Source organism: Pyrus communis, chromosome 15 (assembly GCF_041283825.1).
Source record: "Pyrus communis isolate YQ-2024b chromosome 15, ASM4128382v1, whole genome shotgun sequence".
Lineage (NCBI taxonomy): Eukaryota > Viridiplantae > Streptophyta > Magnoliopsida > Rosales > Rosaceae > Pyrus > Pyrus communis.
The window spans coordinates 29,485,443-29,512,791 of NC_142579.1; the positions used below are offsets into that span (position 1 = coordinate 29,485,443).

At 35.8% G+C, this 27,349-nt stretch overlaps 4 protein-coding genes across 13 annotated transcripts; 3 read left to right on the top strand and 1 right to left on the bottom strand.

The window, feature by feature from the left end:
- Positions 1-410: 410 nt before the first annotated feature.
- On the top strand, positions 411-2,256 carry LOC137714770 (Ribosomal protein S16 family protein). Its single transcript, XM_068453908.2, has 3 exons — positions 411-677; positions 979-1,024; positions 1,735-2,256. Exons 1-3 carry the CDS (start codon positions 545-547, stop codon positions 1,955-1,957), a joined length of 402 nt encoding a protein of 133 aa, XP_068310009.1. The 5' UTR covers positions 411-544; the 3' UTR covers positions 1,958-2,256.
- A 785-nt stretch (positions 2,257-3,041) lies between these two features.
- LOC137736107 (nucleosome assembly protein 1;2) lies at positions 3,042-6,409 on the top strand. Of its 2 annotated transcripts, none has more exons than XM_068475441.2 (12): positions 3,042-3,311; positions 3,419-3,462; positions 3,625-3,720; positions 4,135-4,227; positions 4,529-4,613; positions 4,710-4,771; positions 4,866-5,050; positions 5,179-5,356; positions 5,460-5,503; positions 5,625-5,820; positions 5,937-5,954; positions 6,072-6,409. In XM_068475441.2, the coding sequence occupies exons 1-12, from the start codon at positions 3,263-3,265 to the stop codon at positions 6,132-6,134; spliced, it is 1,113 nt and encodes a 370-aa protein (XP_068331542.2). In that variant the 5' UTR covers positions 3,042-3,262; the 3' UTR covers positions 6,135-6,409. The 2 variants fall into 2 exon arrangements, with proteins under 2 accessions (XP_068331542.2, XP_068331546.2); XM_068475445.2 differs by having other exon boundaries at positions 3,042-3,308.
- Positions 6,410-7,799: 1,390 nt separating this feature from the next.
- Positions 7,800-11,729, top strand: LOC137746358 (DNA repair protein recA homolog 3, mitochondrial). Of its 2 annotated transcripts, none has more exons than XM_068486427.2 (8): positions 7,800-8,078; positions 8,242-8,299; positions 8,713-8,930; positions 9,112-9,199; positions 9,799-9,971; positions 10,194-10,340; positions 10,571-10,705; positions 11,035-11,729. In XM_068486427.2, the coding sequence occupies exons 1-8, from the start codon at positions 8,022-8,024 to the stop codon at positions 11,419-11,421; spliced, it is 1,263 nt and encodes a 420-aa protein (XP_068342528.2). In that variant the 5' UTR covers positions 7,800-8,021; the 3' UTR covers positions 11,422-11,729. The 2 variants fall into 2 exon arrangements, with proteins under 2 accessions (XP_068342528.2, XP_068342527.2); XM_068486426.2 differs by having other exon boundaries at positions 7,823-8,078; positions 9,799-9,980.
- Positions 11,730-16,965: 5,236 nt separating this feature from the next.
- Positions 16,966-20,796, bottom strand: LOC137711232 (putative transcription factor bHLH041). Of its 8 annotated transcripts, none has more exons than XM_088685231.1 (9): positions 20,442-20,796; positions 20,099-20,357; positions 19,881-20,003; positions 19,684-19,765; positions 19,575-19,589; positions 19,273-19,335; positions 18,297-19,082; positions 17,627-18,034; positions 16,966-17,196 (listed from the first exon to the last, which is right to left on the bottom strand). In XM_088685231.1, the coding sequence occupies exons 2-9, from the start codon at positions 20,212-20,214 to the stop codon at positions 17,119-17,121; spliced, it is 1,671 nt and encodes a 556-aa protein (XP_088541357.1). In that variant the 5' UTR covers positions 20,215-20,357; positions 20,442-20,796; the 3' UTR covers positions 16,966-17,118. The 8 variants fall into 8 exon arrangements, with proteins under 8 accessions (XP_088541357.1, XP_088541354.1, XP_088541352.1 ...); XM_088685228.1 differs by having other exon boundaries at positions 19,684-19,789; positions 20,099-20,349; positions 20,442-20,795; XM_088685226.1 differs by having other exon boundaries at positions 19,684-19,789; positions 20,442-20,795.
- Positions 20,797-27,349: the final 6,553 nt, after the last annotated feature.

Here is a 27,349-nt window from a genome sequence, read left to right on the forward strand (position 1 = left end):
TTCACACACATTTGAGACCTATTTTGTATGGCATATTTCGTAAATTTTTCTAAAAATCAAACCGTTTATTTTTCAATTTAACATTCATAAATCATCTTTACAAAACATTAGACCAATAAAAAAAAGAAAACTATTAAGACATTCTTTTGTATTGAAGTTTATTGATGAATACGATTTTTCATTTAACACTAAAATGACTATCTTTTAATCAAATGGTTAAATGATTTCGAATTTGAGAAATTTTTTGTAGTCATGATATTTGACAAAATATCAAAAAAATAAACAGTTGAATCGTTAAAATACATTCCAATAAACCTTACAAAATAGATATTAAAATGTGTGTCCCCGATTATGCCCTTTTGCAAACGTAGTTTAAATAGGCCCCAAGAACTATTCGGTCAAACCGGTTTTAAAATTGGACCCGAAGAGCTAGAATACGGATCCTAAACTTTCTAATTCTCAGTTCCTTAAACCCTGGAAAGCAGATAAGCGCAGTGTGGACTTACTGAGTTTTCCCAGCCGATCGTTTGGTCGAGCCGAGAAAATGGTGGTCAGGATCCGATTGGCGAGATTCGGATGCAAAAACAGGCCGTTTTATCGCGTCATGGCCGCCGATAGCCGATCTCCGAGAGACGGCAAGCACCTCGAAGTCTTGGGCTACTACAATCCCTTGCCAGGTCTTCTCTCGCTTCTGTGTCTTTGTATTTGATTTCGTAATTTATAGTTTTTTTCAAACATTTTCGAGTTTCTGATTGCGATTTGTTTAATGGAAGTAGCATGTTTATATTGGTAAAGCATAATTTACTGAATTTTGTGCAAAATTCAGATGGATGGTGTTTGGCTGCGAAGAAAATGTTTGAAAATTATGTCTACCAGATTTTGAATGTGAATAGTCAGAGAAAGTATTGGGCTTTTTGTCATCTGAGTAATACAGTTAGTGATATGCTAATGCTCTGCAATGTTTATGTAATTTTACAGGCCAAGATGGTGGAAAACGAATGGGTCTGAACTTTGAAAGAGTGAAGTAAGTGTCTTTCGGCAAGTCTCATTTCGTATGTTTAATTATCTGTGAATTGCCTGCAGTGGTACTTGTTTATCAGTTAAAATTCGATTTTTTTGTCCCCAGTTATTCAAGAATCATAATCAATGTTTTTAGTTTTAACTTTGGGAAGTTGTGATGTAGTTGATTATATGCTTCCTATTGTTCCTCATGCATATCAGCATATACAAATTATCGCTCGACAGTTAGGGTTAACTTTTAATGGCTTATGTGCCAGTACTGAAGGGTGTGCCGTGTGGACGTTAATCAAGTGTAAATCTTGACCCGCTAATGATGACGGAGGCTAGATGTTTTTCGAGTCTATACATATGGAGCATATGTGCTCGGTGCTCACTGAAAAGTTGTGACATTTTGATCAATGGATTATGTTTGTGGAAATTATTGTCAGTTATCTAGATCTCAATCATGGAGTTGCTTTCGTCCAAAAAAAATCGTGGAGGTGCTTGATTCTGTGCTTATTGTAATTATGTGGCTACTTTAAGTTGAAGGTTAAGGAATTGTTTTGAAATACTGAGAAGCCGAAACAACTTTTTCTAGGAGGCTTAGGAGATAGTTAATGTCTCCTGTCGTATTTTAGTTTTCTTTTGCTAGAGTATTAGCTGCTAAAGTTTCTTGTGTTTTGAAATTAGGTTTATATACTGTATCCGATAAATTTTTGTTCACTCTTTTTGCAGGTATTGGCTATCTGTAGGAGCTCAGCCTTCAGATCCCGTGCAGCGCATTCTTTTCAGAGCAGGGCTGTTGCCTCCACCACCAATGGTGGCAATGGGACGTAAGGGAGGGCCACGTGACACACGACCTGTTGATCCTATGAGTGGACGGTTCGTGACTCCTGAGAAGCCAGCAGCTAGTGGTGATCAAGGGAAAGATGCGGAAAGCACTGAAAACGTTGGTTAAGACGGCCCAAGATCTTCCATTTCCCAAAATTCATAAGGTCGTTTCTTTGTATCTTTTTGGAGGCAAGAGGGGTTGCAAGAAACAATCTTTCATATTGGATTGCAGGATAAGCGGCTTGATATCGGTCAATTCTAAACGGCTTGTGAAGAGATAACCAGTACTTAACTTCAGATGTAGGCATAAGTGCTATCTAAATAGCTAAAGTGTTCCAGAATACTATTGTATTGAATGTTTGATTTTGTTTAGTTTGTGTAATGACCTTCAAGCTTGTTCTTGGTATCACCTCATGATCGTTGTCATTTTCTATTTTTCTATGTGAAAATGCAAAGATAATTGAGGCTAGTTTGGGATTGCTTTTGTAGGAAGCACTTGTGCAGCTTTGCTAGAAGTACATTAATTTTTTTTGTTGAAACACAAGTGCTTCCTGAAGAAGCATATGACAAGTACTTATTCAGAAAATGCTTCTATGACCTAGATGATTTTAACTTTTTCTTTCAAACACATCACGATATTATAAATTTTCTCAATACATTTTTGTAAGCAAGCATGCGATCCATGATATAGCTGAACGTGAAAACATGCCTAAAAAAATCCTTTTAACATAAAAACACAAGTAATTAGTAACGTATTGGCTCGTTTGGAACTACCTTTAAAATAGTTGAAAGCACTTTTGATGAAATGTCTTTGAACCAATCCTTAAAAAAAAATGCAAGTAAATCATGAAAAAACACTTGAAATGCTATCCACAAAAGACACATCACTGATGCTTCTTGCATGAGACACTTTATGTGTTTTTGAATCTCAAAATATTTTCAGTTATTTTAAAATCATTTCCAACTGCATATGACTTATTAATTAGCTAATGATTTTGTTTGTTCGTTTGGTTCAAGACTGACGATCCAACGCAGCAAGATACCGCACATTTGAAAAAAGAACGTTACTCTTGTACGAGTATAATCATTAAGTGAATATTTCCTCAAATTCTTTTTTAGAACAAAGAAGATAAAACATAATTTTGGGCCTCATTGCCACCAAATCAAGCCCAATGTATACAAGAAAATTAGAAATATTTTAAATTTTGGACAGATCAGCACTACCATCCACAATAATACCCACAGAGAGAGAGAGAGAGAGAGAGAGAGGAGAGAGAGGGGGTTAGGTTTTTAAAAGGGTAGAGAGGATTTAACGGAGGCCACGTTTTGAAATCCCCATTGCCCTTTTCCTCCCCCTCCCACCGCTTCTAGGGTTTTAGCTTTGCCGCCTTCTTCTTCCTCCTCCTCCCTCCCTCTTTCTCTGCAAATCGGAATGAGCAGCGACAAGGATAACATCAACATGTCCGATCTCTCCTCTGGTGGTACTCTCTTTCTCTCCTCCCCTCTCTCTTCTGATTTTTGTATTATCCGATGCGGTGATCTTACTCGGCTTCTGTTTTTTTTTTTTTTTTTTTTTTTGTTTCTGAAGCTCTCAACGACGTGGATCGAGCCGGCCTCGTCAATGCTCTCAAAGTCAGTATTCAATTTTCTCGGCAACCAAACAGATTTTTATTCTGTTACTATAGAAGGAAATTTCAATTTTATAGTTTGATTGGATTTCTGTCTGTTTGTTAGAACAAAGAAGTTAAGTGTTTGATTGGCTTATGGAGTTTGTTTTTCTTGTGTGTTTTGCAGAATAAGATAGAGAGTCTGGCCGGGCAGCACTCTGATATCCTCGAGAGCCTATCGCCTGTTGTCAGAAAGCGCGTCGATGTTCTTAGAGAAATCCAGGCATGATTCTCTCTCGCTCCGAAGCTTGTAGTTTAGTGCTTTGATATACTGGATTACTCATAGTTTCATGTCTTTACATACTTTATTTGATTAACTAATTAATAAGATTAAACCCTTGTATCATTTATAATTTTATTTAGTTAGCATAATTTTGATTGATATGACGGATTTCCGCTACATATTATAGTTTTACAATTTTTTACAATTGGAGTTCTGGTTGAGGTTTTACTTGGGATTGTGCAAAATATTCATTTTAATTGACAAATTGGTTGGAGTTGATATCTCATGAACTGATGGTGTTGTTTGTTGAGTGCAACTTCTTGAGCACTGTTTTAGTATTATGTGATGGGATATGAAAAAAAGTGCGTATATTATCCCGAGTGTGAAACACCCTGAGATTCTCTTTACTTACAGACCCAACATGATGAACTTGAGGCAAAGTTTTTCGAGGAGAGAGCAGCTCTCGAAGCCAAGTATCAGAAATTGTATCAACCTTTGTATACCAAGGTATTCTACTGTTCTACATACCGCACTGATTATGTATCTTATATTGGAACATGAATAGTTCATCCTTGCTGCTTTATGTGGATTCTGTACGACTATGTGGTTTAGTGGCTTGTCACAACTCTACTTGAACGAGGTAGATGTGGCACCCGTAGCCTGTGTTAGTGTGATTGATCTTATTTTTTAACTGCATTTTAGGTTCTGTTTTGCTTGTAGGTCTATTACTATATTGTGCATGAGGAGCAAAACTCCATTTCTTTGTATGTATTTGGTTTTAAAATAATTTGTACTGATCACTCTGCAGAGATACGAGATCGTAAATGGTGTTGTTGAAGCTGAAGGCGATACTAATGAAGCAGCAACAGATGAAGAGGGTAAAGATTCTGAAGGTATACTCTTGATAGTTATTCAGGAGTCAGAACCCATATAGGTTTTATTTATTGTTGGCAAATATTAATTCTTTTGTTTGCGTATTTATTTTGCAGAAAAAGGAGTGCCTGATTTCTGGCTCAATGCAATGAAAAACAACGAAGTGCTAGCTGAGGAGGTGGTTATTTGTGCATAAAGTTCTCATATTTGATGTTTATAATTATATTGTTGTTGTCAGCTCAATTGTTTCTTATTTATTTTCCTATCACCAGATATCTGAGCGTGATGAAGGTGCTCTTAAATATCTTAGAGACATCAAGTGGTTTAGGATAGATAACCCTAAGGGATTCAAACTGGAGTTCTACTTTGACACCAATCCCTTTTTTAAGAACTCTGTCTTGACAAAGACATACCACATGATTGATGAAGATGAACCCATTCTCGAGAAAGCAATAGGGTAAGTTCGGTTCCCGCCTTGCCTTGTGCTAAATAGTTAGGTTTCTTAGTTTATACTTCTGTTACCAAGGTGGCTTATACATGGTTGTTTGTACATACTTACAATATCTGGTACCTGGTGGTTTGTAGGACCGAGATTGAATGGTATCCTGCTAAATGCTTGACACAGAAGCTTCTTAAGAAGAAGCCTAAGAAGGGATCTAAGAATGCTAAGCCAATAACTAGAACTGAAAATTGCGAAAGTTTCTTCAACTTTTTCAGTCCACCTCAAGTCCCTGAGGACGATGAAGATATTGATGAAGATGCTGTAACACTCTCTTCTTTACTTTTTGTTTATCTTTAAGGGATTTTGTTTGTCTTTAAGGCTTATTTTTTTTTGTAGTTTCTTATTTGTACCACTTTTTCAACAGGCTGAGGAACTGCAAAACCAGATGGAACAAGATTATGACATTGGGTGAGTTTATAACTTCTACCCGTAGACGGATTTCTGAGCTTGTTACTAGTGCTATATATTTTGGTAATTTTCTAATTCAGTGCGTTGTTTAAATTGTTTTTTCTCACTCATTTTTGTGCAGGTCTACCATTCGAGATAAGATCATCCCTCATGCTGTTTCATGGTTTACTGGAGAGGCTATTGAGGGAGAAGATTTTGGTGACTTGGAAGACGAAGATGAAGACGACGAAGAGGAAGATGATGAAGAGGAAGAAGATGAGGACGAAGAAGACGAGGAGGATGAAGACGATGAAGATGAAGGCAAAACCAAAAAGAAGGTGCAGTGTTTGTAGAATTTGGATCATCTGTCTCCGCTTGCATTTTTCTCTTCCTTGTAATTATTGTAGTTTGAACTGACGGTTATTGTTTTTTTGTGGAATTGATTCTGATGCAGACATCGGCCAGTCACAAGGTATGTTGCCTAGTTGCTTAAATTTGTTTATAAGTTGAAGATCTTATACGAGTTTTGTTGCGTCGAAAATGAACTATTTGTATGCATATACTGATCACTTGTGTTATATAAATGTAGAAGAATGCAAGAGCACAAGTCGGGGAGCAGGGTGAGCGGCCTCCAGAATGCAAACAGCAGTAGAATATGATTGTTTCGGAAAGGCGGGCTAGTAGCTGCGAGTTCTTGTTGGACCTTGAGACTGTTTTAATAGAAAATGGTTGCTGGGCAGTTTTATATGGTCAATGTATTTTTTTACCTTACGCTATATGATGAGTGATAGTCGGAGTCATTGGTCTTCTTTTCCATGTTGGTTAGGGCGAATGTGACGAAGATGGTTTGGATGTCATTGTGATCTGTTGACCTATGTTGGAATTTGATGGACAACGTTGCTTAGTAATCTATTAATGATTTGTGTATGATGACTTATATGGAATGGGTTCACTAACACGTGGTGACCCAATTCAGTAAAACAATGATGTGTTGAAATTCAGCACCCTACAATTGAAACGGGTCACTGTTGGGGGTTAAATCCGTCTACTCATTTTGTATAAGTTGTACTCGAGATGTGGCCTTTTTTTCCTTCCAGTGGATTGTTTAGTTGTTCGCGAGATAGCAACCGATGCCTAAAGTTTCATTATTTTTCTTTTAGGCGCCTGAAGTATTATTCCCAAAACGGTAGAAATGCATTTTTGAATCACATTGCAAGAAATGTTTCAAGTGTTTTTTAAAGATTCATTAGTTTTTTAACAAACGGTTCTAAAATCACTTTTCTTAAACGTGCTTTTTTGTCATTTTAAACGCACTCTTTCTTCAAACACGCTTATTTTTAAGAATTTGGAAGTAGGGTGGGCACTTCAATGGGTTTACCAATCAACCCGACCAACTCAATCAAAATTCGTTGGGCAGGGCTGGGTTGTAAACTTTAAAAAAATCATTTTCTGGTTGAAACCCCACCACCTGTTCAATAGGTTGGTTGGTTGGGTTGAGGTATTTTTAATCCGATTGAAATCGACTCACATGAATATCAATAATTCTTACATGAATATCAACACTTCTTAAACCTAAATGTATTTACATGACATATACATAAAATTAATTGTTGTTTAAACACACTTGTTTATTTGTACTTTAGTTAAATGATGAAATCTAAATATTAAGTAACAAATAGTTATTCTACAACGAAATTCACGTTATTTAAGTTTATTATGACGTGTATTTTGGATTATTTATCCTCGTACTCACTTTAAGAATAAGAAAGAAAGTAAATAATTCACAACCCGTTGAACCCACCAAAACCAACCTACCTTTGAATGGTTTGATTGACTTGGTTTGTCCATTTTCTTGGAGGGAAATAGGTTTCAATAATGTCAACCCGAGCCTATTGGGTTGGCTAACAAGTTGAAGTCCAACTTGACCAACTCACCCAACATCCACCCCTGCTTAGTAGTGTTCATTTAAAAACAAGTGGAGGAATCAGGCTTCCAATTTATTTAACTTTTGTTTTTAAGGAAATCCAAATGAACCAACTTAAAAGGCATAAATGCATTCTAAGTTGTATGGTGAGTCAATTTATTATTCACTTGTACTAATGCGATGAAATAATGTCATGTCGCTATTGAAGGAATGACTTGGCCTTCACCAGAGCTAAACATTATCCGAGCATTTATCCATGCATTCGAAGTTTATACTATCGTATTTCTCTCCTTTAGTATCGTTTTTGTATAATAAAAATGAAAACAAAATTGGAGTGAGGTTATGGGAAAGGCCCATTGTAAAATGGGTCGTGAGCCCAACAGTCAGGTCTCCACTCTCCACTCTGACACTCTTCCGCTTCTCACTGCGATACTCCAGCATTTCAAAAAGGAGGGAAATAAACCCCAAAACCCTAAAACCCAGACTCTCTTTCTCCCTCTTCCTCTGCCAGTGCCTTCATATGCATGGCTTCGGGAAATTGATTTTCCGTCACCTTTTACCTCGCTCATCTCTTCACGAATTTGATTCCGGAGAGAAGCTTGGAGGTTGTCACCTATGGCGAGGCTTCTCCGAAACGGTTTTTCTATGAAACGTTTCCTATTCCCGCCACAGGTTTTCCATTTCTTCATTTGTGAAACACGAAAGTTTTTCTTTCTGAATATTGTAACCTTCTGTTTGGTTACTAGGAAAGTTTAGGAAAAATAGTGTCTGAATTAATCAAAATTATGATTTATGAGTTTCCGGCATCTAATTTTTTGTTTGCTTTGTTTCGCAGGTGAATCAGAGAGGAATATTAGGGACATCTACTCAGTTTTGCAATTTTTCTTCTAAAGGTGCTTGCTTTTAGTTTTTTTTTTTTTTTTAATTTAATTTTTCTTGATGCTTTTAATAAGTTGCATTCGGGAAATGTTACATTTTTTGTATTTGTTTCGAATGAATTCGCACATTTTATAAGGGAGTTTTAAGTATATCAAGGAATACTGTATTTGATTGCTAATCAGAAAATAAGAGTGAAAACTGGACCGAAAAAGAGACAGTGTGATGGTATTAAGATTTGTTGTAAACTTCAATAACTTTGTGGCCTCGTCCGAACGATTGCATTGCATGAAGTGTATTCTGTATGGCGTGGAATTTTACTGATTGATTACTAACTTGTTATAATAGGACCACTATTATCCATTATGTGCTGACACAAAACATGGTTTGTGCTCCTTATGAGTTAAAAAATTTGAAATTCTGTCTGAAGGTAGAAAGAAATCTAAGTCGGATGGAAGTGACTCCTGTGATGAGAATTTGTCGAAGAAGGAGTTAGCCCTGAAGCAAGCTCTTGATCAAATTACATCCTCATTTGGAAAGGGATCTATAATGTGGCTTGGTCGGTCTGTCTCTCCTAGACAAGTCCCAGTGGTATCTACGGGTTCTTTTTCTTTGGACATAGCACTGGGAATTGGTGGATTTCCGAAGGTATCATGCATACATAATCAGCTAAATGTTTAGGGTCATTATAGCGCTTATAACTTGTAGTCTTGGTCATATGAATGTTTTTTTTTTTTTTTTGCATAGGACGCGAGACAGATTTGACCTTGTACTTCACCACAGAATATGTATTTGCTTCTTGTGATTTTCATTTGTTGAGTTTCTGCAGGGACGTGTTGTGGAGATATACGGTCCTGAGGCTTCTGGGAAAACTACTCTGGCTCTTCATGTAATAGCCGAATCACAGAAGCAAGGAGGTTAGACTGACATTTCTTACTATTATTTGGTGGTAAATTAACATATTACACTTCACATATCGAACATGGTATGGCTGTTATATGCGAAAGACACTTACTTTTTCGTTCTTTGTTTCAGTTGTTCGTTATAGGTTAACACAGTACTTCCACACACACACACACACACATCTAAAATGTGTTTCCAAATCATCTCGGTTTCTTAGAATTTGAACAGGTTTTTGGAGTGTTTATCTGATGCTATCTATCACTGTGTCTCTTCCCCTGCATCTACAGCACCTATATCTTTTTTTTTTTCCTTGTTGATCTACTCTAGAAAAACTAGTAAATTTCTCTTATCTTTAAGTTTGAAATGTTGAAGCGAGCCATGCATTGGGCATTTACTCTTTGCGTTTGATGCACATTTAATGGTATGGCTCGTGTGTAAAATGTAAATTCTTCATGTTTCAACATTTACTAATGAAGAATCAATGAGACCATCTTTTGGTGTGGGTTACTCTGTTGATGTCAATTAACATATTAACAATCTTCTGTTGGTGATTTTTCTGTTGGCTGCTGTCTGTCATGATAGTTTCTTGTCTTATGCAACTTAATTTATGTAGGGACATGTGTTTTTGTTGACGCTGAGCATGCTCTTGATCCTACACTGGCTCAGTCTATTGGGGTAAACACTGAGAATCTGCTTCTATCACAACCTGATTGTGGTGAGCAAGCTCTCAGTCTTGTAGACACTCTAATCCGGAGTGGTTCAGTTGATGTTGTTGTTATTGACAGTGTAAGTAAGGTGCTTTTCAGTAACATTTTGTTTTCAGGGCAGTTTATTCACATTAGCGTTTTCCATGTTCGTTGAGATGTGTTCTTATAAATTCTCTTTGGTTTTTGTTCTTATTGAATATTTTTCACCTTCATATCATCTCATGAGGCTTTTGTATATGTTTTTAGACAGAGTTTGTCTTTTCCATTGTACGGTAGATGAATGCTTTCCATATGATTACAGGTGGCCGCACTTGTGCCTAAAGGTGAACTTGATGGCGAGATGGGTGATGCTCATATGGCAATGCAGGCTAGACTAATGAGCCAGGCACTTCGCAAATTGAGTCACTCTTTATCTCTATCACAGACAATATTAATCTTTACAAATCAGGTACCAGTGTTCGTTCGATTTCACTATTATGTGTGATACTATTATGTAACATACAAATCTTTTCATTTTGTGAAATTTATATGGTTTCACTTGACTTGTGTGAAAACTTTTGTATATAACTTCCATTTTCTAAAATTTATGGGTTTATTATCTGAAGATAATTTGATATTCACCATTTCATGAATATTTGTTCAGAGCTTAGACATCTCTAATTGTTTGTCTATTTTTAGGTGAGGGCAAAGCTTTCTACTTTTGGAGGATTTGGTGGGCCAACTGAAGTTACTTGTGGCGGCAATGCTTTGAAGTTTTATGCTTCAGTGCGCCTTAATATGAGGAGAATAGGACTTGTAAAGAAGGGTGAAGAGGTAGGTATCGGTACCATTTTTCAATTTTGTTCATGAATTTGAACTTCGCTTCTTGGAGTGAGGTAGTTCGCCTGGTAGCCATTACCTAGGCTTATTTGAAACTTTGAATTGTCGTTGAGTATCCATTTAATGAAGCCTGAAATTATCTTGGTTTTATATAGGCTACTTTCAGTGACTATCCAGTCATCTGATAAAAAAAATTACCTGAATAGAGTAACATGGCCTATTTACATGTTCTTTTGTGCATTTTTTTTTTATTTTTTTTGGTTTGAGGATTAGATGCTATGTTATTGATGCATCCTTTTCAAACAAGTTAATTTTCCATGCAGACTTTAGGAAGTCAAGTTCAAGTGAAGATAGTGAAGAACAAACTTGCCCCTCCATTTAGAACTGTTCAGATAGAGCTTGAGTTTGGTAAGGGTATATGTCGGGAATCCGAGATCATTGATTTGGGATTGAAAAACAAATTCATCACGAAGGCTGGTGCAATGTATGACTTAAACGGTCAAAATTTCCGTGGCAAGGATGCTTTAAAAAGGTTTTTGTCCGAGAATAGTACTGCTCTGGAGGAACTTACAGCAAAGCTCACGGAGAAGCTAGTTGATGATGTGGCAGCCAGGGAAGCAGAAACAGAACTCATGGGTGAAGGTCCTGCAGAGGAAATTGTTTCACCTGATTCTACTGACGAAGATGCAGTTACTGCAGTAGGAGCGTAAGTGAACGATGGCCTCAAACTGTGGAGATAAGTTTTTACCTGGCAGGGTTCGATGCTATAGGGGAGCGGCTACTGCATTCTCCCGAGCAGCTAGTAGAATCACCTGCTGTCCTTGGAATGACATGGATGTGGTGAAATTTTGTGGGGTCAAAAGGGGGGAATTTGGGAAGGATGCAGCTTGTCATTACTTGTTCAGCTACAGTTTGTATGTCAGTGAGGTCAGTGTTATATATCATTTGATTTACCAAACGGAATGTTATATATTGTTTAGTGAATTCTATTTCGAGCTCTCGTTGCCGATTTTTCTCACCACTTCAGACTACTTGTTGACGTAGTTCTCACATCGTCCGACTAGTACATTACCCTCTGTCGGGGTGGTAATTTGGGAATGAGCAGTCGAACATTATCGCTGCGCACTCACTACCACATCGATCATCAAAACTTTGAATCCGGCACACTGCGATTTTAAGCACACACGACTGCTATTCGCACTCATCTGTTTTCGTAAATTTGGAAACGGTTGATCTCGGACCATCGCATAATCATACCATCCGTGCAGATCAAAATCGGTAACCCTACGCGATGGTCCAGGATGGAACAACATATTGTTTGGTGGTCTTCCCAAATACCGTATTCACATACAAATTAACGACGGAAATAAAGAACTAAAAACGTGTAGAGCAATAAGAGTAGGCTTCCCATAAGCCTCTCAAGCCTATATATGATGTATGTCCAGAGCACGCAGGCTCCCGCAGAAAATGCAGTGAACGATAAATGAGTAAACTGTTATAGGTATTATATTAAAGTATGATTGTGTAAATTCTAGATAGATTTGATTATTAATTATTTTTTTCCTATTAAAATTGTATTTCTCTGGAGGAAAATGATTATTCTCCTCCTTATTACTATAAATAAAGGCATTAGGGGAATAACTCCTTCAAAATATCACATATTTCTCTACCCCTCTCTCCCTTGCCAGATAAATTGTCTACAACACGTTTTCAGTACGCTTCTTCGCTGCACTAAAGAATCTGATGTGGAATTTTTCTGTATCAAACCAGTTTATTAATGGGGAAACTTGATATAAGTCCAATTTTTTGAGCCAATAGTAGGAATAGTCCAGTTTATTAAAATAAGTCCAATTTGTTATATTTAATTATTTAATTATCAATAGTTATCTGTTCAATGATAAGATTTATTATAAAAGTCAAATTTCTTCCCAATTATCTCTTTGCTTATTTCTTTTTATTTATCTTTTTGTTATTTCTCGTTCTTCCTCCTACTTTAAACCCCATTTATAGATTTTATTTTTAATTTTTATAATCAACCTATATCACAGGTTAATTATATTTATCTACCTATATGACAGATTCTTTTTTTATAATCAACCTGTCACAGATTAATGTGTCTTACTTGTAGGTATGTTATGTTTTTTCTACATTTTAATTAGGTTTCATATCTCACGTATAGGTATTATATACATTCATATATTTGTTACTTGAGTTAGGGTAGAATGTTTTGTAGATAAATTTATGTTAGTATATTAGTATTTTTGTTATAAGATATTAAATATATTCTTTTGGAGTTGGAAAATGCATAATATTAGAAAATTTTAATTGATTTTTAATATTTTTAGAAAATATAAAATGAGTATAAAAGAAATAAAAACATATAATTAGATAACTGGACTCATTCCTAAAAACACTCTATATTTTTGGACCTAGATCTAAAAGCCCCTTTATTAATATCATCACGCAATCAGATTCTTCCAAAACAACGATTTTTATCTCGATATTCTTGCAGCCTTGATAACATGAACATTCACTATAATGCATGACCCAACTTTACGTTTACGAAATTTAAATTCTACATAAATTGTATATGCTTTATATTCATAATTGTTAAATTTTGTGAATTGATATTGCTATGAATTATATATATTGAATTAAAATTGAAAAAATAATTAAACTTTAGTGTTTTGGCCTTCAACAATGCCTCGACCCACCGGCCCCCGTCCCCGACGACCAGAAGCTCGTCTCCGACGAGCCTTGACTTCGAATCTCATCGGAATTTCTCGAAAAATCCGATTTGATTTTTGAAACGTTGAGATTTAACCTTTCTCCATTCACCACCGTAGTCGCCGTTGAACCACGATCTTTCCATGAGGTTTTCCCAACCAAAGCATCGCCGCCAGAAACGATGGCTTCAATTTTCTTCCCCGTTGAACTCACCTAGCACGGCTAGGATTTTTGGTTGGACCAAACGACGACCCTTTGGGCATGGATTCACCTCGGCCTGCAGTAGAAAAAAAAAAAACAGATTTTTTTTTTTTTTTTGCCTGCAATCGCGGCCCGTTTCCACTCTTGCTCAGCCCATGCGACACCAGCCCACATGGGCTTTGGTGTCCCTGCTCTGCGCCACACTCGATCCCAACCTTGTGCTGGTGCATTCGTTCTCTGCGCGCACGCAATCCCAGCCAGCAGCTGGTGCTTCGGTGCACCGCACAGGATCCACGCCCATTTTGGGTCTCTGATCTCTTGGGCCTACAGCCTACACCTCTATGAAATTGGGCCTACAAACTAGCCCAACTCGATTTCAGCCCAGTTTTGGGCCTGGGCCTCACAGTACTTATTTGTAAAGACCACCCGTGGGCTTTGGCCCATTTTTATTGTCTAGTTTTTAGGCCTTTTGGGGTTTTAATTTTTTCGCCCAACCTCCAAATTTGGCCCCAAGTCCAATATTTAATTCAACTATTATCGTAGGCCTCGAAGACTTACATGCATATATTTGTTGCATATTTTTTGTATATATTTATGTTTGTTTACAGGTATGCATGAACCTGAAATTCATAAATCTTTCGAAATCCAAAGTTTTCGAAAAATATGCATTTTGAAAACCCAAAGTTTTCTTAAAACATCACTCATGAAAACCCGAAGTTTTTCATGTAAATTTCAACCAATACATGTCTATTAGAACCCAATTGCTATGTGAATGGATTGCTTTGTCTCCATTACACTAACCACATTCTCGTCCATTTATTTTTTGACAGGAACATGTCGAATTTATGCGAACTCGACTTTATTGCTTTAGAGGTCTCCAAAAGAAATTACCTCAAGTGGGTCCAAGATGTGAAGCTCCACCTTATCGCTAAGAATTTACGAGCATCCATTGAAGTTGAGACGGATAACTCGGTTGGCAAAGCTGAGAAAGTCACTGCCATGATCGTCATCTGAAGACACATTCATGATGCACTGCAAATTGAGTACCTTAGTGAGGAAGATCCATGAGCTTTATGGGTCATTTGGCCGATCGTTTTGATCACCAAAGGGACATCTTCTTGCTTGAAGTAAGACACGACTGGTAGCATTTGTGCTTCGAGGACTTTTAAGTCTATGAATGAATTCAATTCTAAAGTTTGTCGAATATGATCACTACTCAAGTTCTGTAACGAGAACTTGATCGAAGAGGATCTCCTGGAGAAGGCCTATTCGACCTTCTCTACGACCAATATTGTCTTGCAACAACAATATAGAGCTTAAAAGTTCATTAAGTTTTCGGATTTGATATTTTCTTTACTTCTTGCGCAGAATCAACTGTTGATGAAGAATCATCAAGCTCGACCTATTGGTGCAATCGTTGTGCCTGAAGCACATCATAGCGAGAATCGATGCCTGAACCACCGTTCTAGGCGTGTTAATTATGAGCTAATTAACAAATTGATTGATATTATTGCACCACATTAATATGTTTATCCAAGAATGATAATGCTTTGTTCATTATCCGAAATTACCATTTCATGTACTTTGCATTTTTAGATAATCTTTTACTTCACTATTTCCCCCCCTACAATTGTAATCACAACCAACAAACAATGCTACAATTAAACAATATTAATGAATTTCAAAAAAACTTTGTTGGTTTACCATTTCCATATAAAATTAGGAATAGATTGTAAACCAAAACTTTCAGCCTACCCAGGGGGACTACAAGTGAGAAAAGTACTAAGCCCTTTAGAGTGCGAAAAGCTACTAGTATTGCTCCCTAAAAGCCCACTAAAATAATAACTCTAAACTTTGCTAACATAGCTTATAATTCTTATAATTCAATTAGTTAAAAGTATTTATCTTTACATTTAAGATTTTGTATTCGAATTACTTCCCTATTTAGATAAATATGGTTACAGCTATTAACAATACTACAGTTATCCACCGATTTGACCTAAGTTACCCATTACTTTGATTTTATTTTACTAGAATTATTAACCAATTCTACCTTTTTTTTATGAAAATATTTACATGCTTTATTAAAAATCGATTCTGCTCTACTTACTACTAATTTTTATCTTTGCAATTATTGGAAGATTTCTACAGATTAATTAAGTAGGATGGCAGAAGGTTCGTAAAATTAAATTAAAAACTAACATAACTATTCTATTTTTTGAACAAGTGCATGCCACACACAATAGGGTCAAAACCGCCGTCTCCAAACCCCTTTACTTATTCCCTTACAAGACCCTAGAATTTCAAAAGCAGATATCGTGGCCAAATGACTAAAGACAAATGGGATTTAAATATCATTAATCTAAGATGTTTGATACATGAATCCTATCTCAGCCTCAACCACTCAACTTGACGTGGCAGATGGATGTAGCTGCCAGCTGTGAAAATGTTATAAGTCGTTTTGACTGTAGCTGCCAACTGGGAAAATATTATAAGTGGTTTTGAAGCAACCAGGAAGATCATCCTTCGATCATATCATTTTATCGTATATTATGGGATCAGAAATTATTATGAATTTTTTTTATTTAAAATTGAATATAAACAGTATCTGACAATTGGCCTCACGATATATAATAAATGAATGTGATTAAAGGATTTTCGAAATCCTGAGAATCCGATGAGAATCCTTTCTCTTAAAGCAACTATTGAAAAAGTGAATATTTGACGTACCAATAGTCCAATACTTTGAATACTGTTTTTCTGCATCATTACCCAATCCCTTTTTGGGTCGTATTGGCGGTTTTCTTTTTATTTGCAGTCAATTTGGGCAACATAAATTCGTACCAAGAAACAAAGAACTCAAAAAAGAGAAGATGGAAAACAAAGACTTATATTTGGTGGGCTTGACTGACCCCCGACTGCTGGAGCTCCCAACAAAACCATCCCAAGCTCCCAACAATTGTGGTATAATTAACAGATGATTAAATAATAATATAAAATATAATAAAGAGAAATGTTCTGAAGACTCTCAAAATAAGATATTTCATAGACAATCTGACATTTCATATTTTAACGTTAATTTTCGCGCTAATATTATAAAAATTATGAAAAAAAACATAAGGTAACAGAGAGTCTATAAAGATTCCATTTTTTTGAAAAAAAACTTCTTAACATTTCTCTGCAATATAAATCTCTTATGAAAAAAAGACAAATTAGTGAAAACTGTTACCTTTCTATAAAAAAATAAAAAAATCTTAAAAAGTATTCTACACTTTTAATCGAAGAAAAAAAAAAAAATTAGTTTTTGGTCAATAAACACAATGAAATGAATGAAATTGATATGTTTGATTAAATGGTGGCTATCCCGCATGTGATAGGGTTCGAATTGGGAAGCATCAATGGGCAAAAGTAGAATGCAATCCATATATCAAAATCTTGACTAGTCCTACTATTTGGACCATAAAAAATAAACAAAAAGACTAGTCGATCCTACGTACTAAGTCAGCAACCACCCTTCTCACTGCTTCCTGGAAGGCAGCCTCGTTCCATTCGGTGCCCTGTGAAAAGAATAAAGCAACTACTCAATTTCCTTCTAATTTCCCTTCTCATTGCTAATCAGTGACCTCATTAAACCCTTCAATTATTTGTGTAGTTAGCACATTAAATCTACAACAATCAAAGAAAACTCAACCTAGGTTAACATTGATCAACATAAAATTAACAAGGCTACATATCAACTCTCTCAAAAGCAAGCTTGTAATTTAAGTGGTTATGAACGTTTATCTTTATACTCAATCTCCTATGTTCAAATCCCTACGTGTACGTATTATTCCATTGTTTTTTGCTGTTTTAACTTTTTGTAGTTGTAAAAGCTTATAAAAGGTGTTCTGTATACCCTAGGTGAATTTCATTCACACATGCTTCAATACCAGGGAGCATTTTAATAATCAATGCGTTTAAGAAATTTGTAAGTATTTTATTACATACCTGATGAACTCTTAATCTCAAGATTACGCGGTTGATGTTAGAATTTGATTCTGATATCCAAGTATTGGCTTCCATGGACATCAAGCTTACATTCTCAACCCGCTTCAAGAATTCCAAAATGCGGATCACCATATCTTCGGTGCAACTCTCTTGTGATCTTAGAATCACTTGCAAGTCAATAATTTGCTCATCTTGATCCGGGGATGATTCGGTTGATACACTCGTAACCGTAAGACTAACTCTTTCATTTGAGGAGCCTGCAGCTGCTGCTGCTTCATTAGCTCCTAAGCTGGTAAGTGGCAAGAGCCTTGCCTCTAACTGCTGGTTTCTTTTGCTAAGCTCAGCAACTTGAGCTTTTAAACTAGTCAAGTACTCCCTTGCAGTTGTAAGAACTGAGGCTTTGTCTTTCTACACTACCAAAAAATTTAATTAATCACGATTGCAACGAAACCAATATGTATACCAATGCAAAAAAGAGAAAGATGTTCTAATGCATTGCCCAACAAATGTGTAAATTAATATATAGCTATACTGGACCGTATTTGACTGAACTGGAATACTAAAACTACGCTCAATATAATCTAGTTTAGTATTGTTTATTGTAGTCCAATGCAATCCAGTACGGTCCAATATCCTGTTATACAACAGAGTATATATGCATGTTAAATACCTTGGTTCCCGGGGGAAGTAGTGATTTCAATTTATGAAAGCTTTCATTGAGCTTCTCACGCCTTTTGCGCTCTGATATCATATGATGCAACTGGCTGCTTGTGGGGCGGGTGGCTTGGATACCTTCGCGAAGCCTCATTAGATTCAATCTTCTCAAGAAGGAAATGGATCGCTTGTGCATGTTTTGCAGGCGTAAATTAGCATCCATTTGCGTTCTTGGGGCTAAAGCTGAGGTGTTGTAACTCTTGAAAGCACTGGCCTTTGGAGTTTGCAAATGACGATCAGTAGTAGAAGAAGAAGGTGGATTAGTTTGTGGGGGTGGTTGATATGAAGAAGAAGATAGAACTGTAAGGATGGCTCTTGTCATCGTGGCATCTTCGATCTCCGGAGTTGGGAATTGGATGTTTCGGATTTGAGAAATTGCTTGAATGGCTTGTTGATGAGGACTAGTAGCACCAGTAGAAGAAGTAGTAGTAACGAGATTTATGGTTGGTAAAGGTTCCAATGAACTAGTATTGATTGGTTGCAAGGGATTGGAAGATAATTGTGTAAAGAGTTCTGGGATGTTATGAGAAATAGTAGTGGTGGTGGTGGGAATGTTGAAGAGGAGGGAGGAATATTCAGGACTATCCATTGTGGAAAGTGATCTCAAAGAAGATGAAGATGATGAAGCTGGATATTGTTGCTGACCGTTGATTGACCTGCTGGCAACTTCTGTATGTGGAGATAATTGTCCTGGAAAAACTTCTGGCAACCAGGTTCTCATTATTTCTCTTTTTATATTTATCTGCAAAACAACAACAAATAAATTAGTTAATTATAAACCTCAATTATGCATTAAGATTCTTAATATAATTAAAAGCCACTTGGATCAGCCTGGTGGGGGCGGGTTATGGTAGGTTCAGGGTTCGAAACCTCCGTGTAACCAAATTTTTTTCAGAAAAATAATTCCAAGTTAGGTTATGACTTGGTCTTACTTGAGACACATTGGACAAGCCCAGCTCAATTTCTCCACTCTTGCACCCCATGAAAACTGCAGTCTGTAATTTAAGAGGAAACTATAAGAGGAAAATACCGATTAATTAAGGATAATGCTTGTGTTCCCCTTATGCGGGAACCTACTTATTTCCTCCCTCTCGATTAATGAATCTTTACCATCAGAATATCATAATCGGAATAATTCATTCTCTTTGTCATCATCTAAAGATCATATATGCAAAAGTATTCAATTTGAAGATTTTTATCCGTTAATTAATGTTGTAGACCAATATGAACAAACCTTAATCCTTGCTTCCTGTTACAAGCAGATTAAAAATACTCAATTAGCGCACGATATCTTGCCCGAGTAAATTAATGAATGTACTTCAGTTATATTTTAAATTAGTTACCCGATAAAATTGCCTCTGTTTATCATCTGATGCCAGTCTTTGTAGGTCCATTTCTTGCAACTCCACAAATGAAAAACTATTCCTGAAAGCGAATCCTGGAACACATCTGATCATGTACATATATACATGCAGCAAAAAACTTATGAGAAATAGCAACATTAATAATTAGAAGCAAACCAATATGCTTAGTTACGCACTCGTTTTCGAGGACTTTGAAAACTGATAGCCGATACTCATCGAAAAGCCGCCGAGCCAAAATGCCGGAAGAAGAGCTTGGTTGATTTTCTTCATCATAGACACCATCGAGAAAGAATAAGCAGCTGCACGAACACATCAAACCAACATTAATACGAGCTCCTTCCACATTCGATGTGTGTGTGAGACGGAGAGTGAGAGAGGAATGATGCATACATACTTAGAAGGAGGTGGCATATAAGACCACAGGCAAATGTAAAAGCAGCCAAAAGATTGCATGACAAGTCGAAGGAAATTGGCGCGAGAACCTTCATCTAGGTGGAAGGCAGTGTCCATAGACAAGGGTGGGAAATGGGAGTCTCTGGATCTCCCCGCTACACTTCAATCGACCTTTATGTCTTTTGGTCATGACTATAGGATGACCCTACCCAATATGTGTGCTCCTTATTCATCTTGATTTATATGCAGAACCTGATGAGCTACAGAGAATAAGAAGAGTCGTTTAACTAGAAGGCGGCAAAGGGAAAGTCATAATAAGATAACAAGTATAGGGCTTAGCAAACCTGAGTTTAGCTAAGTTGGCTAGAGCAATGTATTCTCATTATACACCTAAGTTCTTCTCCTAGATGAATTTAATGTAGAATATACTATCACTTGTCAAAATGAAAAGTATAGGGCCAAACAGCATGAATATATGTTGGGGAAAGATGTGAGCAGATTAATAGTGGCTTTAATCATGGAAGAAGCTGGCACAGATGAGGGAGATTTGAAAAATGGTGATATTTATACACATAGATAAGAATATTAAAAGAAAGCGTTCATATTAATGATGGAAGAAACTGAAAGAGGAAGAAGAGGAAGGAGACAGATGATGAGAGATAAAATTAGATGTTTCTAGTTCGTAAGGACTTGAAAAGTAGAAAGGATGAGAAGAGAAGCAGCCAGGGAAGGGAGGGAGAGAGAGAGACAGAGGTAGGTTAGAAAAGTAGTGGTCAAAGTCCACCCGTAACTCAAAGCGAGGATATATGCCTTAATTAGTTGTACATGTTGAATTGAAAAGAGTCAAGGGAGGAAGGCAGACTCCCCTCTTTATTTTTTTTTCTACATTCCAGCATTTTAAAAAAAATAAAAATTCTTCCCCTTTTTATAAAATTTTCAGTGTTTTCTTTATTTTATCTACCAATGAACTTGGTTTACGAATTTCACCATGTGGGTATGAACGCTCTTTCGCAACACCTTCTTATATCACATTTAAAAATAAAGGGATCGATCGATGCAAAGGTTTGTCTAAAGGTTTGTGACGTTTGTCTAGACTTTGTTTGAGTAGATCTTCTGGCGCACCTAATATTGAATTACAGAATCACCCGAAGCTTCTCTTTGATTTGGCATATTATAATGCATTGAGCATGAGTTCTACGAGGGCAGTTGAGTTGACTACATTGATTTAATATACACTATGTTTTTAGTGTATATATTTAGTTTTAGCGAGCAAGTACAAGTCAGTTAATACGATGCTAAATATTTGTTTTGAGTTTATACTGTATTTTACTGAAAGATCACACTTGTAAATTTTTACTCAAATTAAAAAACATTTAGTTATATTACTTTGCACTGTATACAAACAAACATATATTTTCGATAAAAAATCATGTTAACAATAAAATTTCTAAACGAAGGGTAGTGCTCTTTAGAACTATACTATAAATTAAAAAAAGGTAGTGCTCTTTACACATTCTTTTTTACCTCCCACACTCTTATTAATTTTTGTCTATTAATCTTCTTTAATTCATCTGATTGAACGGCCAAAAATTGAGAAGGATGTGTGAGAGGTAAAAATAGGTGTGTGGATAACACTACCCTTAAACGAACTTTCTTTATCAACATGGGTTTAAAGAGTAATGCTACACTTATTATATATTTGTACCATCATTTGTATCATCTCTTTAATAGAGGTAGTAAGGCCACCAACACATATGAGTCTCATCTCTATTAGAGAGATGATACAAATGATGATAAAAATATGTGGTAAGAATAACATTAATTTTTGAGTTTAAATGTCAAATATTTAAACAAGTTACTCTGAAATTAAATTAAATTATAATAATTAAATTTTGAACTTTAGACTCACTCCCTAATTTTGAGCTTTATGCTCAAACACAAGCTTCGAGCTTAAGGGTCAATAAGCACTTTCATTTTTCTAGTCTGTAATCAATCTAGAAAAGTCCCATAAACAGTTGGAAATAATTCGTCTGCTTAATTAGGGCATGCTAACATCATAACTTCACTGTCTAAACTAAAATAACTTCGAACTCAGTTGAAAAGCCACATCGATGGCTAAGAGAAGAATGGATGGAGTGGATGGAAACAGCGCACCAAAATACTTGGGTATTGCTGCAATCTTGATAGCTTTATAGGTGATTTTTCTATTTTGAAAATGGTTTATTCGTATCCACCTGGTGTGGTCTTTTGCTCGAATTTTTTTTTTTTTTTCCCTTTTTTCCAATCGGTCTTCTCCTTAGTTGGGTTGGCTTAGATCAGTGGGGACAGTTATGATGGAGATATAGGAGTTTATGTCTAGGGTTTTGAAAAGGAAGAAGGAAACAAAAAAGAAACGAGCAAAGCAAACAAGATAGCAAGAAGGCAATTAGTTGTTTAATAAGCTAGTAGAACACATCTTATTGCTTTTTTGGGTTCCACATTGCGAATGGAGGGAAGGGATGGAATTGAATGGATGAAATGGAAGGGATGAAATGATCATCTTAGCCTCAAATGTGAGCTTTACGTGTAGGCTACTAACGGAGGAATGACAGAAGTTTAAGTTTTCGACGTGAATCCTAACAGACTTCATCACATGAGTTTAAATTTGAATTTTTATTACCACATGAGCTATCTTCCGAATACCTTATGACCACATAAATTATTTATCTAATTAGGCCAAGAAGAAAAAAACATAGTGGCTCCAGTCCACCTTGTCATCTTTAATTTCTTAAGCCAAATGCTTGACCGGCGCATATATTCTTTGGTGAGAAATCGTCGAATGGCGATTGTTGAGAGAATCGTAGCCACCACCAGTTCATTGACCGCAATTGACCCTGATGGGCCTGAGACTGATCCTTTCCTCTTCTTTTTATATCTTGTAATTCATATATAGTATGCATAAGCAAAAATAAAAAAAGGATAATCGCTCGCCTATCTTTTACACCTAGTGCTCTTGTGAGCAAAATAATATTACGTTTTGTATTTTATATTTGGTCCTTCGAACATGACGTTTTGGCTCCGCTCCGAAGATAAAAGTATTAGCTGCCAAAGTCTTCTCATCTTCTTAGTCTATAGTTTTAGGGTTTAATATATTTCTTGTCCCAAACCTCTCTTGGATTAGTTAAATGCAACAGGCATGAGCCAAAGAATAGCTTCACGTCAATCATTGTTTTCTATTACTTGTTGGTTTTACTCCCCAAGGTGACGAATAAAAAATTTGTTATTATTTATTCTTATTTTGAACAAGCTATAATTTATTCTTGCCCTTTCACATTTGTTTCTTTATTTATTTTATTTTTATTTTCATTTTTAAAGGAAGGTCAAACGGGGACGTCGGGGAGGATGATACAAACTCTAACCTTTGGGTGTGAAAAACTGATAGACAACATGAATAACAAAATTAAAAAGAACATGTTCCTATAAACTATCCAATAAATAGAACATTGGGTTCACATTGAAACCCTTAAACAATTAAGCTTCAACGCGAATGTGTCCACTGTTTCCGAAAAAACGTAAGTGTCATGGAGCAACTTCGCAAAGTTATTTCCACTAGTGAAGCCATAGAGGCTCAAGGAGTTGCAGCCGCACGTCCGGTCGTCGAAATTCAACTCTAAGAGCGAGAATCCGCCTTCTAAATGCCTTGAAACTGCATTCTCGGCCTCGACCTCGCCTATCGCTGTTGTCCATCGTTGTAATGAATGGAGGGGAGGGAATTGTGGCTCCAGAGATGTCCAATATGCTTGCATCACTTATCGATCGAATTGTGAATGCTTGTATGCACTGTTCTAAAAATTCCTACTAACGTTAGGCAGCTGTTCACCGCCCTAGTTAATCTTTAAACTTTGAAAATTAAGAAACGGCGCCTAAACTTCCTTAAGCGTCTTCCTAGGCGCCCACTCAGCCCCACTAGGTTGCAACTCTCATTTGGATAGAAAATCAATAACTTTCAATTTGGATTTTATTTGTTCAATATATTGTAAGAGACTTGTTGAATACTTGGATGAACACTCATTATACACTTGTTCTCCATATTTTTAATATGTTATAATACTGTACTCTATGTCATTTATTTTGCAATTTATGTATCTCAATACAATTATGTATTTTTGTTAATATATACTATATATAATAAAGGGTGAATTACCAATTCAGTCCCTGAATTATCACCTAAGTGAAAATTAGGTCCCTAAACTATTTTTTTTCAAAAAAATCAATCCTTGAATTATAAAAATTTGCCAATTACATCCCTAATATTAGATTCGAAACTGCTTTATTCAATTTTCTGTCAATTTAAGTCACATTACTTGCATGCGATACACAATAAGGTAGATTGGTAATTTGTCATAAAGAAATAGTGTATAGAGTTAACTTCGGAGGGTAAATTAGATGATAGGCTCGCATCCCATATGAAATGTTAAGGGCTTATAGGTGAGAAAGTGACAATATTACACTCTAAAGTGTGTCAAGTGACTTAAGTTGACGAAAAAATGAATAAAATAGCTTTGAATATAATAGTAGGGATGAAATTAGCAATTTTTAATGAATTTAAGGTCTTATTTTACCGAAAAAATAATTCAGGGACCTAATTTTCACTGATGTGATAATTCAGTGACTAAATCGACACTTCACCCTATAATAAATTTACTTAAATCCCCCTAGGCCCCACCTAGGCGTTAGGTCCAACCCATCGCCCTGATAGCATGTAGCGTCTTTTAAAACCTTATTTGTAGGTCTTGTTGTGTTCTTTTATCATAATCGACATAGTTGTCCTTCAAATAGTAGAGCAATTAACAAGCCCATATTAAATTAGGAAAACTAATGAAAATGACTTGAAAACTTTGAGTTTTAACGATAAGGACAAAATACAAGGTAAAGTGAATAGTACCATGATTGACTTTTTAGTGTAAAAATGTGGTTTTTCGTTAAAGTGAACGGTACCGGGAGTTTTTCGTTAAAGTTCCCTATTAAATTTTGTTTGATTGATAAGTTAATATAAAATTTATTGAATTGATAATTTAAATTTACATTATTTCATTTGCATAATCTAAAGTAATTGATGATTTATATGAATTTTTGTTAGTTTAATTTAAATTAAGATATAGATTAATATAATATAATTAATTGATATTATATACCTTTTTTTTTTTTTTTTTTTTTTTTTAAAGGGGGATAACTAGTGGCAAGCCACGATCATCCACACTTTCCGCAGGCCGGGAAGACACGCAGAGGCATTTCAATCTCCCCCTAGCCATAAGTCTGGCTTCCACACATTTTGCCACTCTCCCCGACAATTCCTTGTTTCGCCATTGGTTATTTCAATCACCAAGTGAAGGTAGTGTGTAGAGAGGTAAAGATAGGGAAACAAACACAAGGTGTATGTGGTTCACCTTAAGTTGCGCTACGTCCACGAAGGTAAATGAGTTTTCATTAATAATGTAGAGTTTACATGATACATGGGTTTAAGCATATTCATCATTAATTAGATCTAAATATAGATAAAGGAATCTCAAATCATAGAAACAATAGAGTAAAGGAATTTTGTACAGTTTGTTATTTATTTATTCTTTTTTACTAAAACAATAGAGTGGTATTTCATTGAACTTCACAAACAATTACAGAGGTTTGCCAATCAGGTACATAGCTCCAATGATCAAGAAACTGATCTGGAGTAAATTTGCGTAGTCAAACAAACTACAGTAAACCTCGCTGCCACAAGCACTGCCCTACCCTGCAAAACGTCACAGATGATTGCATGAGGGGTAGTATTATAAACACATCTAATGGATGTTGTCCTTGTAGGACGTGTTTCGTGTAACCGAGGAAAGTTTGATGGATCGTCTAAATACGAATATGCATGAAGCATGCCTTCAGATTGATAAAGAATGCCGATAAAATTATCCCCGGCTACTTCTAAGTTCTAGTTAAGCACTCTTTAGCTTTTAAGTTATAAATTTCTCAGGTTAATATTGTACCTGTTGATACATCATGCTAATTTTTAATATATACCACTGTGTTTATTTTGGGTTCTCCTCTTAGTTAACATGGTCAGTTTTGAGAAAATTGATTTGTTTAGTTACCACAAGATGACAAGAACTCTCAGAAAATTTATTACAGTTTGAGCCTTGCATGCAGAATGTTGAATCCATTTAACTTGTGATTGTTTATGCTTTCTTGTTATACTTATGAATCGACATCTGCATTTTCGGTGTGTATTCTCATTCAATCAATTTTCTAGTAAAGAAGAATGTCCGTTGACCTAACGGCTACAAGCGCGTCCCCATGAAATACAAATTCGCATTGTGGAAATTCCGAATCTCCGATGTCCACTGATCTGTTTCTTTGTTGTTGGCCCAATCTGTTATTTTTTGTGTTGTGTTTTGTAGACCCAATAATTGTGGTTTAGCTTGTACTCGTTGGCCAAATTTTCTCCAAGCCTTTCCCACAGGGCTTCTTTCACTTTCGTTTTTTTCGGATTTTTTGGTTTTTGTTCAATTAATTGTCTTTCATAGGCCTAAAAAAAGGGATCAACATTTCCTTGTTTCTGTGATTTTTTTTTCAAGGCAAAAGAGCGAGCCTGCAATTGGAGAGTTGCTCAAATTCGATCATCCTCATAAGGTTCTCCAACAAATTATACAACCAGGTAAGAAAACATGATTATCTTGACCTTTTATATATATATATATATATATATATATATATATATATATATATATATATATATATATATAAACGTGCGAATCAGTGCTTTCTCTTTACAATGTGTATTGAAAATCACTGTAAATTATTAGATTGTTAAACGAATTTCAATCCAAATTAATACCCTCCACTGTTCTTCATATGTATCAATCTCATGTAGTGATACAATCATCTCATGCTAAAATTTTCGGAGATTAATGTGATAATTAGATTTTGGTTTTCCATGTAGGGTTTGCAAGAATAAAGATTGTTCATTAGATATCATAAGTAAAAATAATAAGAGAAAGATAAATATTTGTTTTTTCATAGTGGGATAGACTCTTGATGAGTTAATTATATATTGGAAACCTGATTTATCTTAATAGTTATAAGCATGATTTGTTAGCGAGTCGTATGAAACAAACTAGTGTTACATGCAGACATTAATCAGATTAGTTTTTTTTTTCCTGGTAAAAAGATTATATATATCTAAAGCTATTTGATCTTATATTGTTCCAATTTTTGTACTTCTCTTGAC

What these genes read in the sequence shown, in the direction of transcription:
- LOC137736107 (XM_068475441.2), top strand. Translation starts at nt 3,263, where the DNA reads ATGAGCAGCGACAAGGATAACATCAACATGTCCGATCTCTCCTCTGGT. An exon ending in AGAGGGTAAAGATTCTGAAG is followed by an intron (nt 4,614 to 4,709) that starts GTATACTCTTGA and finishes TTTATTTTGCAG; the next exon opens with AAAAAGGAGTGCCTGATTTC. An exon ending in ATTCTCGAGAAAGCAATAGG is followed by an intron (nt 5,051 to 5,178) that starts GTAAGTTCGGTT and finishes GGTGGTTTGTAG; the next exon opens with GACCGAGATTGAATGGTATC.
- LOC137746358 (XM_068486426.2), top strand. Translation starts at nt 8,022, where the DNA reads ATGGCGAGGCTTCTCCGAAACGGTTTTTCTATGAAACGTTTCCTATTC. An exon ending in CGAATCACAGAAGCAAGGAG is followed by an intron (nt 9,200 to 9,798) that starts GTTAGACTGACA and finishes TAATTTATGTAG; the next exon opens with GGACATGTGTTTTTGTTGAC. An exon ending in TTATTGACAGTGTAAGTAAG is followed by an intron (nt 9,981 to 10,193) that starts GTGCTTTTCAGT and finishes ATATGATTACAG; the next exon opens with GTGGCCGCACTTGTGCCTAA.
- LOC137711232 (XM_088685228.1), bottom strand. Translation starts at nt 20,214, where the DNA reads ATGGACACTGCCTTCCACCTAGATGAAGGTTCTCGCGCCAATTTCCTT. An exon ending in TATATGCCACCTCCTTCTAA is followed by an intron (nt 20,004 to 20,098) that starts GTATGTATGCAT and finishes GTGTTCGTGCAG; the next exon opens with CTGCTTATTCTTTCTCGATG. An exon ending in TGAGATTAAGAGTTCATCAG is followed by an intron (nt 17,197 to 17,626) that starts GTATGTAATAAA and finishes TTCTTTTCACAG; the next exon opens with GGCACCGAATGGAACGAGGC.
- LOC137714770 (XM_068453908.2), top strand. Translation starts at nt 545, where the DNA reads ATGGTGGTCAGGATCCGATTGGCGAGATTCGGATGCAAAAACAGGCCG. An exon ending in CTACTACAATCCCTTGCCAG is followed by an intron (nt 678 to 978) that starts GTCTTCTCTCGC and finishes GTAATTTTACAG; the next exon opens with GCCAAGATGGTGGAAAACGA. An exon ending in CTGAACTTTGAAAGAGTGAA is followed by an intron (nt 1,025 to 1,734) that starts GTAAGTGTCTTT and finishes CTCTTTTTGCAG; the next exon opens with GTATTGGCTATCTGTAGGAG.